The 13,462-nt window shown below is 31.2% G+C and overlaps 1 protein-coding gene across 1 annotated transcript; it reads left to right on the top strand.

The window, feature by feature from the left end:
- Nucleotides 1–7,223: 7,223 nt before the first annotated feature.
- On the top strand, nucleotides 7,224–8,968 carry LOC120090934 (protein TOO MANY MOUTHS). Its single transcript, XM_039048634.1, has one exon. It carries the CDS (start codon nucleotides 7,413–7,415, stop codon nucleotides 8,733–8,735), a length of 1,323 nt encoding a protein of 440 aa, XP_038904562.1. The 5' UTR covers nucleotides 7,224–7,412; the 3' UTR covers nucleotides 8,736–8,968.
- Nucleotides 8,969–13,462: the final 4,494 nt, after the last annotated feature.

Below are 13,462 nucleotides of genomic sequence, written 5' to 3'. Positions count from 1 at the left end.
TCAAGCCCAAAGGTCGATCATTCAAGAGATCAACCAAGCCAAAATGCCGATCATACCAAGAAGATGAACAGTCAAAAGGTTGATCATCTAAGAGAACATCAGCCCAAAGGCCGATCATCCAAGAAGATCATCAAGCCCAAAGACCGATCATCCAAAAAGATCAATAAACCCAAGAGGCCGATCATCCAAGAAGATCATCAAGCTCAAAGGCCGATCATCAAGAAGATTAACAAGTCCAAAGACCGATCATCCAAGAAGATCATCAAGCCCAAAGGTCGATCATCCAAGAAGATCATCAAGCCCAAAGGCTAATCATCCAAGAGAATCAACATGCCCAAAGGCCGATCATCCAAGAAGATCAACAAGCCTAAAGGTCGATCGTCCAAGAAGATCAACAAGCCCAAAGGTCGATCATTCACAACCAGCTTAAAGACTATAGTTTATTTTGAAAGCATCAAATATTATGTATTAGAGATCGTACTCAGTTTCCACAAATTAATACCATTAACAAGTTAAAGTTCCACGAAATAAATTTCTCTAGAAATCTCGTGCGAACAATCATACATCTCTTTCAAATTTTTCCACAAGATACGGGATCTTTTACTGTAAGGTACTTCATTTTCAATTCCTCGTGGAGATAATGACGAAAGAAAATCATAGTTTTTTGCTTGGTCCTTACTGGATGTCATATTTCCTTTTTTTAATAATCTCTCTAAGATTCATAGCATCCAGGTGGATTTTAGCATCAAGTACCATTGACAAATAATTATTGTTGCTAATATCAAGGGACGACAATTTAATTTTGTGAGATTTGTCATGGCAACACTATCATAAAAATATAGTATTTATATTAGAAATTTAATAGATATTATATGCAAATAACATTAAATGTATTAATTATAACAAAGAGGGAAAAATCGACATACTTTTAGAACTTACCTTAACAAGGAAAACAATAAGAGCTTGTGCTAATAACGTGTTGTGAACTTGATGAGCACAATGGGAACACAGATACCAAATAAAATACAATATTATAAAGAAATATAAAATAAAGAAATTTCTCTAAATTCTCCACTTTCTCCAATTTTCATAGACTTCACCTAATGTGTGTCTTCCAAAAGATACCAAATACCACTATTTATAGGCAATTTTGCAAATAGGAATGGATTACATGGACACTGATAATGTGTAATGTTGAGACACATGGACAATACTTTGGAAAATGAGTACATGACACATAGTCAATAGATACTAAGAATGAGCATCTAATGAACATTTATTATCATAATATTTATAATACATGTATTAATATAATTGTAGAAATTTTCAAATATCAGATTAACAAAAATTAGAAGATTTGAATTAATGTATATATTTACGATTTGTAAAGAAAATCTTAAATCTTACTTGAGAGACTAAATTGATTTCAAAGTTTAGAGGTTTAATAGATAAAAATATAAATTTTAAATATTATTTGTCCAAATGGAATTTAAATGAAGGGTATCATTGGATACATTTTGAAATTTTAAGATTTAAATTAATAGAATTATTAGTTTAAAATTTTAATTGATACAATCTCCCAAGCTTAGAGGAATTAATTGATATTTTCACTTTGTTTTAGGAGAGAGGTTAAGAAAATTAGAACTTTCAATTTTGTGTCTAATACGCCTCTCAACTTTAAAAATTTATAAAACAAAAAACCTACTCTTTAATGTTGCGTGTAATAGACCTTTGACATATTCAAAACTTTAGAAAATAATTGGTATGTTAAATATAGATTTTAGAGAAAATTATTTTTTTGGTCTCTAGGTTTTGGATCTAGTTTCTATCTAGTCATTAGAGTTTAAAATGTTATGCATTTAGTCCTTAAGATTTATGTATGGTTTCAATTTATCCCTAGGTTTCAAGATGCTATAACCCTTGACATTTGAGTTTTGCTTCAATTTGGTACCTATGTTTCAAGATTTACTTTTTTAAGCTCAATTTTTCACTAAATACTTACTTTCCATCTTTAGAGTTAATTTGTTAATAAATTAAAAATCTTTAAAAGCATTATAATTAATTTGTCACTACTTTTTATCACTTCCAAAATTATATTTAAAATTTCACTTCATAATTTTTTAATTAATTAATAAAAATTCATGCCAATAATTGAAAGTGGGTATCTAATCAAAGATGAGATTAAAAATGTAAAATTTTGAAACTCAATGATCAAATTGAAACAAAACTCAAATTTCAAGGGTAAAATTGTAACATTTTGAAATTTACGGACTAAATTGAAACAAAACTCAAAACTTAAGAACTAGATATGTAACATTTTAAAACTTAGAAACCAAATAGAAACTAGAACCAAAACCTAGGGACCAAAAAGATATTATTCCCTAAATTTTAAGTATGTGAGACTCTAAACATTTAATTTTGTGTTTAAATTATGTTAGTATATTTTATAAAATTGGTTAATAGATCAAGGATCTCTCATACATAAAACATAAAGTTAAAAATCTTATTGAAAATAAAATTGAAAGTTTAAGGAATTATTAAACAATTTCTTAAATTTTAGAGATTTATTAAAATTGCAATTGAAAATTTATTATAGGTTTTTTTTCAAAAATATAATGGAGTACTAAAAAGAGAGAAAGACCTCACAGCTTGAGGTCAAGATACAGAACAAATACTATAAAAAAAAATTAAAATTTAAAAAAAGAAAAAAAGAAAAAAGAACAACGAATAAAGACCAAAGAAAAAACAAACACATAGGAAGAAATAATCACCCTTACAACTCAAGGGAAAAGGTCCCAAGGAGAAAAGTCCCCTTGATTCTCCACAAGAGAAACCTCCATCTACTTAAAATAACATATAAAATTCTCAGATCAACTATTCAGACTAATCACTTAAAGAGAATGCAAAGTGACACTATGGACGTGTCTATTGTGCTCATGCCAAACATGGTAAAGAATAGCACACCAAACAACTTTCCAAACCTTCTATTTTAGACGATTCCTTTGCGAAAATGAAAAATCGAAGTATGCTCCGTATCCCAATGTGATGTCCTATGGGAACATCTTTCCCACAAAAGTGTGCCTCCACAAATAGCCTTACTAGAAGGATACTCAAAGAATAGATGATCCTTAGATTCAACTCCTCCAATATACATAACACAGTTGCTGGTGGTATTACCACCGTCTAACACAATCACATGTCTACAACCAATTTCTAATAGTAAACCAAGAAATGGAATTTTTTTTAAAAAATTACAAACTTGAAAGTACACAGAGAACTTGGAATTTAATCAAAATTAGCGTATAGCTTTATTTCTACTTTTTCAAAAATAAAAAATAAAAAATAAAAAAGATAGTCTGATGACACTTTTTCTTTGTATTTGATACTAATTAATTGATAAAATGACGATGCAGTGTTAAAAAGAAAAAGGTGATTTACTAATTGAGTTGAGAATATTACATGCCTTTTTCAAAGAAGAGAATATTACATGCTTTAATTTGATGCTAGATATATGTCTGATTTTTTTAAAACTTAAAAGCGAAATAAGTACTTATTTGAGGAGAAATTATGATGGATGGTAAATTTAGATGGTATAATTGCATGTGTCATTGATATTATGAAAAATTAGAGATACCGTAAAATTCTTGAATTAGATTTTTTTTTTTTTTTGTACATTCTATATTCTAAGTTTGACCTTTCAACAAATTGACACATTCGTTCCTATTAGGGGTATTCATGGGTTAGATTGAGTTGGGTTGAAAGACGTTTTAGACCCAATCTAATTATTCGGATTGTAAATTTCTTCTTTACAAATACCTAACCCAACCATCAAATATTTGGGTTGGATTGGTTCAGACTAATCGAGTCATTTATTTAAAATTTTGTTCTAAAAAGAAGCAAAACATAAATATATAAAAATCTAATTTAATTATTTTCATATATTGAATTAAGATTAACAACTCAATTTCAATTTATATAGTGAATATTTTTTTTCTAGAGTACAAATAAACTACTTTTAAGAGTAGTTGAAAAATAAATTATTCAAAAAATATTGAAATTAAATAAAATTAAAATAAATATATGTATAAATAATTATGTTATAAATAATAAAAAAATGCATATTTTAAAGTTAATAATAAATTGGACTTGATTCGGATTCGTTTGAGTTATATTAAGTGAACCCATCAACCAACCCAATCCATAAAATTTTCATTTATTGGAACCCAAACTAACTCAAACCGCATGGGTTGGATTGGATTAATCGGTTTTTTCGAGTTATCGAGTTTTTTGAACACCCCTAGTTCCTATTTTTTCTTCCATGCTTTTATTCTTGTTTTTCTCCCACTTTTTTTTTTCTCTTTTATCATTTTCTTCCCCATTCTCCTGAATCACGTCTGCAAAGTAGTTTTCCATCTCTTTGATCAATTCTTCTTGATTTTTCATCTTTTACAAATTTTATTATTAAAAAAACATTGATGGTCACTTGGGTTCTTGTTTTTGTTGATGTGTAAATATTTGTGCGTTGGATGACTAGTATCAAGCAATCCCATTATAGTTTTTAAAAATTCCAGTGTTATCTTGAAGATAGATATTTGAGATGTGGTTTTAACCTTTTAGGTGAATTCTTTCGTTTAAAAAAAATTAATAAAAAGTAATACCGGTGGAATTAATATTTTAATTCCTATACTTTTAAACCTTCTAATTTATATGAAAAAGGAAAGCGTCAATGGGTGGTATCGCTATTGTTATATTTATTGTTAATCTTTTCTCTCTTTCTACTAAATGTATTTGCAAATCAATGCTATCATTACATTCTCTTAGAGCGAATAAGAAAAAATATATATAAATATCATAGCATGACTATTTGGAGATCTTAAAACTAATACATTTATACATTAAATAAATATCATTTGGAAATTATGTACTAATTACCATTTGGCATTTTTTGTTTGGTTGTTAGCTGGGTCACTAAGAACGACGAAATTATGTACTAATATGCTCAAATAAATACCATTTGGAGTTTGTCAGGCTTGCTTCTTTTAAGTTGTATGGAGTTTGGAATATTCTCTAACATTAGTGCTAAATGTATCACTATATTATTCTTAATTAGTAAAAATGCATTTTTACTTATTATCTATTATGCAGCATCAGAAACTACTAATGATACGATAAAAAAATATAATGTAATTAGATGAAAATCAAATAATTATTAGAAACTACTAATTGACAAAAAAAAAAAAAATTAATAATAATAAAAGATGGCTATCATAAACTATACTAACTAATTGATAAAAAAAAAAGGTAATCTGATGATAATCAAAATACAATCAAATGATAATATCATAAATTACTAACTATGTGACAAAAAATAGAAGGTGATCAAATGTTAATCAGAAGAAAATCAAATAGTTATCAAAAACTACTAACTAAGAAAAAAAAAAAAAAAAAAAAAAAAAAAAAAAAAAAAAAAAAAAAAAAAAAAAAAAAAAAAAGGTGATCAGATGATAACCAAATAAGCAATCAAAAGGCAATATCAATACTAACTATGTGACAAAAAAAGAAGGTAATCAGAAGGCAATGCCATAAGCTACCAACGATTATTGCTTTTTTATTACATCCCAAACCAAATGGAAGGCAAATAAATAGTAATCGTCATCAAATAGTAATTAGATAGTAATCAATATCATTGATTGTCAGTATCAGATAGTATTCAAACAACAAAAAGATAGAAATCAACATCATTGACAAGGAATATCAAATAGTAATCAGACAACAATTAGATAATAATTGGTATAATTGGCAATAAGAGAACAATCAATATCAAATCATGATTAAACAACAATTAGTTAGTAAATCAATATCATGAGCAATCAACATAAGATAACAATTAGTATTAAATAACAACGGATAGTAATTGATATCATTGGTAATCAGATGACTATTAGATGCAATTACATATCAGATGACAATTAGATGCAATTACGCATTTTTAACTCAACATTTCGTTTCTATATATTAAACCAAAGTTATATTATTCATTTTTCAAAATACTAAAAATTTAAATTAGTGCATGTGAAAATTCAGTCTTATAGTTTTTGAACCAAAATGAGTATAGCTCAACTATCATATGGATGTATTAGCGACAAAAAGGCCTATGATTCAAATATCTCTACTCTTATTATACTAAAAAATATTATAGGTTGTGAGAAAGATTATCTATACCTTAATGAATAAACTATATATCCAGATAAACAAACCGAACATTTTGTGCCAACAAAGATCATATCCCATTGCCAAAACTTCAAAGGATCCATCAACCTCAAACTTAGAGGAGAACAACATTAGTCTGGAAACGAACCCGGTCGACTAAAACCGACCAAGCCAACAACAATCAATCGATTTTGATTGAATTAGATCGACAGTCGAATTTACTCAGGAAAATCGGTCGGCAAGCATAAAATGGCTTAAATCCTAGACAAACCAGCTTCCAATGTTATCATGTTATTAATATATCTATACAACAATACCACATGCAACTTGATGCTAATTTTCCCTTCTTCTTTCCTTCTTCTTCTTTCTCTCTTCCTCCTTTTCACTCTACTCAACATCATTCAAATAAGTATATACATTACTTATCTCTTCAAAGTTTATACATTCAAAATCTGAATTCTAGTAGAAACTATTAAATAATGTAGAGTTTTATTTCAAAATTAATTGACAGTAGAAGTAGCGCATCTATATTATAAAGAGTATGAGGCCCCCTGATCTTTTACAAAGAGAGATCCTCAACATGTCCTTTCAATATATGTCTCTTTCGGTTCACCATTCTTAAATCGATAAAATATGGTTGAAGAAATAAATCAGAACTCCTACCATTAAGGAAAGTAGTTCAAATTTTATAACTTTTATGAAATGTATGGCCTTAAATGGGTTTTTTCATGTAAAAAAAGAAATCATTTTTTTCTTTGAAGATAGTTTAGTGAGCTTTGATACTATATCAGATTACATGTAATTACATTTCAAAATCCATTGACAATGAGAAGAGTAGTCCATATTTCTTACAAAGAAAATGTGAGGACCTTTGATGTTTTCAATGTGAGATCTTCGACATAAACCATAAAATAATATAAATAAGAAAAATGAAAAAGAGCATTAACACCTCACATTTTCCATTTGTTTAAAAATGAGTTAAAGAAGATGAAGTTGGACCCACGTGCAGAGCCCACTTCATCAAAGCCCAAAGGCCCAAACGCGAAAATCCCGTGACCTTCTTAAATACAAAAATATTAATAACATTCCTCTTCATATTCTCGTGACGCAATAAATACCCTCACTCTCTTTCACTATAATATAAATACTCCACTCCCCCAAAATCCCCAAATTCCTTATTTCTCCTTCTTCAACCTCTGCCAATGGCGACCTTCATTCAATTCCCCCATCTCCTAACTGTCTTAACCCTTCTTCACTTCCCTTCCCTCTCCGCCTCCTTCACCGTCATCATGTCCGACTCCGGCGCCCCCTCCGCCCTCGTCGACGGCCCCCAATCCGGCTTCTCCCTTCACAATGCCGTCGTCCGTACCGACCCCGCCGAGCAATCCGCTGTCTACGACATCATGTCCGCCACCGGCAACCACTGGGCCACCCAAATCCCCGACGTCTGCGGCGGCCGTTGGCACGGCATTGAATGTATGCCCGATAACCACAATCTCTTCCACATCGTATCTCTCTCATTCGGTTCACTCTCCGACGACACCGCTTTTCCGACGTGCGACCCGACCCGGTCCATAATTTCCCCTTCCCTCACTAAACTCCCCCACCTTCGAACGCTATTCTTCTACCGTTGCTTCTCTGATAATCCCCAATTGATCCCTTCGTTTTTAGGGCAGTTGGGTCCTTCCTTACAGACGTTGGTCCTTAGAGAGAATGGTCTTATAGGCCCCATTCCAACTGAATTGACCAATTTGACCCGGCTCAGGGTTCTTGATCTTCATGGGAATAACTTAAACGGGTCGGTCCCGGTTGGGTTGAACCGGTTACTCGGTTTGAGGTCGTTGGATTTGAGTCGGAATAAGTTGACCGGTCCGATCCCGAGTTTGGGGTTATCTAATTTGAGAATACTTGACGCAAGTCAGAATCTTCTGACAGATTCGATTCCGATTGGAATTGCCACGTGTCAATCTCTCGTTAAATTGGATTTAAGTCGTAATCGTTTAACCGGGGTAATTCCAAAATCCATTAGTGGACTTAAAGATCTTGTTCTTTTGGACTTGAGCTATAACCAAATCTCCAGCCCACTTCCGACGTCGTTTCAGCTTTTGAGCTCTTTAGAAGTTTTGATTTTGAAAGGAAATCCAATGGATTGTGTTATTTCTAGTGATTTATTTGATGGTATGATGGGTTTGATGACATTGATTCTTTCTAATATGGGCTTTCACGGCCCAATTCCTGGATCTTTGGGCCGGTTGCCCAATCTTAGAGTCCTTCATCTTGATGGCAACCACTTCAATGGCTCAATCCCCTCAAACTTTGAAGGCTTGAGAAACCTTAGTGATTTGAGGCTCAATGATAATGCATTGACTGGACCAATTCCATTGCAGAAGGATATGATTTGGAGAATGAAGCGAAAGCTTAAACTATACAATAACTCAGGGTTGTGTTACAACTCTAAGGGTGGAGCTGTCGATGTCTCGGGTTCGCCTTATAATATTGGTATTGGCCCGTGTAACACCCCTTGACTCGAACCATAGAAAATGTAATCTTTAGGTCATGAAAATGTAGCTAGAACTTGTGTAAATGTGTCACGTGAGATAGTTTCTAATAATAAGCTTAACTCTGTATGCATTTGTAATTTACTTAACGATCGTTCGTGTATGTATTAATCAAGCCATTACTAATATTAAACATTAAAGCTCGGTAGTAATTGAAAATTCATTATGTTAAGTGAGAGTGAATGTAAACTCAGTTTTCTCGCTTTAGGAGCCAACCAAGAACCAGACTAGATTGATTGATTTTATAAAGAATGAAACCAAATTGATGTCCAATAAAAGACAAAATCAATTAATTGGTTTTTATTCGGTTCGATTGATTGTTGGTTTGGTTCTTAGTTTTTGTCTTTTCTTTTTTCTTTCTTCCAATTTTTCAATTTTATTTTTGCTTTTGTTTTGAATTAGGTCTTTTTTTCCTTTTTTTAAATTAAAACTTGGGCTTACTTTGTTTTAGAGATTGAAATTGGATATTTTTGTTTCTTTTAAATAACGAACATACATGAACCATAATAATTGGTGTTTTTTCTAAACAGCAAGTATGTATATCCACCATAATAACTAAAATACTAAAGAGACCTAATCTTAGATTTATTTTTAAGATTACATATATATCCTTGGTTCGTTCAATTTCGACTGGTCTTTTAAATAAAAGAACTTATCGAGACTAATAATTTTTTTCCTTTTAAATACAAACTAAGATATCTAATTGTATACTAAAAAATTGAATCAAGCTAGTGAATCGATTTGATTCAATTTGTTTTTTTTTTTTTTTTTAGTTTTTCAATTTTATATTGTTGCACTCTGATGCTGAGTTTGAACAGACATCTCATGTTTTGATTTAATAAAGTAGAACATGTTCACCTCTAAATTTGTAAATATAACAAGTTAGAGGCCATTTGAGACAAAAAAAATTGGTTATTATAATAAGGTTATAATAATTTGAGATTGATAGTAAGAATATAATGTCAATTGAGCTATGTTCTTGTTGGTCGAATTTATAATTTTACTTATTATTTAAGATCATTCAAATTCCGACGGTTAAGGGAAAAAAAAAAAGAAAGGAAAACAAAAAAGAGCATAGACAAACTCAACGGTCTCATTAATAATATAATATGATATTCTGAAATGATATATGAAAAAGATGAATTTTAGTGAAAGGTTCAAAAGTTTCAAGTTTCAACCAACCCATTTAGCCAATGCCATTAATTCTTGTCTCCATGTGACTACAGAAAATAAATTAATTCTTGTTTGAGCAATTGGTTGGCTTTCTCTCTCCATATAACCAATCATTGAATACAACTTTATCCCATTTCATCGGTCCAATCATTAATGGTCTCCTTCTTTTGTTTACATTTATTACCATTAAGATTGAAACTCAGTCACATATATTTTCTTTTTCTTAGACTTTAAATTTTCTCACAACATGCTCGGGAGAAAACATCGTTTGATATATTCATAGTGAAAGAAAGTGATACAGTTGAATATTGAAATATAAAATTGATTTAATTGTATAGATTAAATTTATTGTTTAAAAAATTTCAAATTAAAATGATGTTTCTTATATAAATTAAATATTTATGAAAGCTAAATTTGTAGTGTCTTCAATATGATTGTGTTATATTTGATTTTTGTCAAGTAACAAACTCACTTTTTGAGTTATTTTGGATATGATATGTTTTCATTGAATGAATGAAATATCTAAAGATATCAAAGGTACAAAAGACCCATTTCATAGGGTATACAAAAGATGTTTCCAATTTGCAATAAGAAAGGAAAAGCCATGACTTTTAATAGTCAGTACATCTTTGCAAAAAAAAAAAAAAAAAAAAAACAGTATGTCTGATAGTATCCATAATGTCCTTTGTCGATATGGATTTTTCATGAACGATTTTTGCATTTCTTTCATCACAAATCTTCCACAAAACAACACAGATAAGACATAACCATAATTGATCTTTAGACGCTTTGAAGGGTATGTGACTAATCTGTAAATGCAGTCAACTCTGTGTATCAAAAGAGAGTACAACCGACTAATTAAAGACATCAAATATCTCATACCAAAGCCCTCTAGAGAAAGTGCAATCAAAGCAAACATGCTAGACAGATTCATTGTTGTTTTGGCAAAGGCAACACCAAGAGGGAGAAAGGTTGATCCAAGGGCAACATCTCTATAATCTATCCATGGTATTAAGATAAGAGTTAATGATTTCCCATAGGAGGAATTTCACTCTTTTTGAGCAAACGGGATAGTTTGTTATCTTTATGATCAAACCATAAAAAATTCCTGAAAAAGCATTCAATGCCAGCAATGATTTCTGTTGGGGCACGAAAGAGGGATAAATAATAAATAGGTTGGTTGGATAGGATGGCATTTATCAAAGTTAATCGACCGCCTTTGGAGAGAAAGTTGTGCTTTCAAGAGGGAATCCTTTTGTCAATCTTGTCCATGATTGGTTGCCAAAAGGATAGAGTGTTAGGCCTGCCATATAAGGGAAGACCTAAGTATGTGGTTGGCCAATGACCCATTTTGTACTCATATTTTGCAGCACCAGAGTCAACTCAGACTTCATCATGGTTTACTCCAAAAAAATTAGACTTTTGTCTATTAATATTTAGCCCAGATGCATCTAGGCCAATCAAATTGGTGAGATTATCAATCTTCCTCTCATTGTCTGTAGAGAAAAGGATAGTGTCATCGACGAAGAGGAGATGATTGATGTTTATGGTAGATCTTGGTATCAAATATCCGCAAATGAAATCTTTTTTAGCTGCCAAAGAAAGGATCCTACTAAGACAATCCATAATAAGGATGACCAGGAAGGGTGAAAAAGGGTCATCTTGCCTTAGTCCTCTAGTGGCTTTATTTTTTCCTCTAGGTTTGCCATTAATAATGATTGGAAAATTAATGGAGGATATACAACCTCTAGATCCATTGTCTCCATTTAGTACTAAAACCCTTCAATTTTAATATTTCATCAAAAAAATCTCAATCAACCTTACAAATGCCTTCTCAATGTCAAGTTTAATGGCCACCCCTTTAGTATTCTAGCGTGCCAATCTTCAATTATTTCATTGGCAATCAATGATGCATCTAAGATCTATCTACCTTCAAAAAAGGCTGGTTGATAAAGATTGATGGTAGAAGGGATGACTTTCTTTAGGCAATTAGAAAAACATGAGCAATAATCTTGTAGAGGCAAGTAATAAGGCTAATAGAACGAAAATCTCCCACTTTCTTGGTATCAATTTGTTGGGGTTGATGCCCTAAATATCATAGGATCTTGTAGTTTATAAACACATGTATGAACAAATATTTTGTGATATAATAATATGAGATATTTTATTCACTCCAGTCTTTGAAATATGAAATATTTTAGTTGCATGAACTACAAACCAATAAACTAAGATCCTTGGTTATCTTTGTAACTTAAGCATGTATGTGGAGACATACAAGTGGATCATGCTTTAAGTGATAACCTAAATGGTCTGTAGTATATGAACAAAAGAGGAAAACCTTATCCTGGTGACGCTACGAGTGTGGCCCTCTTTGTAGGTGTTACAAGTATTGTAAAGTGCTACAAATGGACTGATCCTGACCATTCATATATTAGACATGCAAGCGAGGATACTTTATACAAAGGAGTTTGTATAAGACCGAACCATGAAATGTTTAATCTCGTTATATAACGCCGTTCATGACAGAGACTTTCATTTCAATAGGATGAACATAGGTAACATGACCTTAATCCTGAGTGAGTTGAGAACTCCTGCCTATAAAGGTGGTCCTTTGATTTGCATGGTACGAGTGGCCAGATCACTGACTGAAACCTATCACTTTGGATATTCGTCTGATTGGGGAGTTGGGAACTCAGCTACATAAGATGGAATTCACTCCTTCCCCGAAGCAGAGGTATGTAGATAAATTGCTCCCTTAGGGGCTGATTTTGAGGCTTGAACAATGTGACGACACACTTTCTCATGCGTTGAAAAGTGTTTACTCATAGTGGGACTATGATGTATTGTTGATTAGAGGAATCAGTGATACTTAATGAGTTAAATGTAACTACAGGGACAAAATGGTAAAAATTGGCCCAGCTGTACTTACGAGCAATTTGTGAAGGGTCATCGTACTGTTGATTGGTTATATCCAATAGACAATGAAATATATATGTAGTGCGAAGAGTGTAGTTGTCGGTCTTTAGTGGAATGTCTGACAGTTAACAGATGGTGGATATCATGTTTATAGAGTTTAGTCAGTTATTCACGTACCGTTGGACCTTCAAGCTATAGGTCCATAAGGTCGCCTTGGTAGCTCAATGGATTCATGTTGAGAATCAGTTTTTTGGTTAGTTTGAAATGTTTATATTAACAAGAGAAAATTTGATTATATATGATATAATTAAATTAGTTCAATTATATATGATATAATTGATTTGATGTATTAGATACATTTTTTTATTTGAGGAATTAATATAAATATGATTTATATTAAATATCATAAAGGAGAAAAAGAACTATGGTTTAAATATTACATATGATGTGATACTAAAACTATAGGTTACAAATATAATATGATAAATTAGTTATTATATTTATTTATAACAAAAACAATTATGAGATAATTGTGATTGGTTATTTTTCTCTATTGACCGATTGAATGGGAGGTTTTTATTAGTTTTAATAACTGATGGATAAAA

Source organism: Benincasa hispida, chromosome 1 (assembly GCF_009727055.1).
Source record: "Benincasa hispida cultivar B227 chromosome 1, ASM972705v1, whole genome shotgun sequence".
Classification (NCBI taxonomy): Eukaryota; Viridiplantae; Streptophyta; class Magnoliopsida; order Cucurbitales; family Cucurbitaceae; genus Benincasa; species Benincasa hispida.
This window is presented reverse-complemented; position numbering and strand designations above follow the sequence as displayed.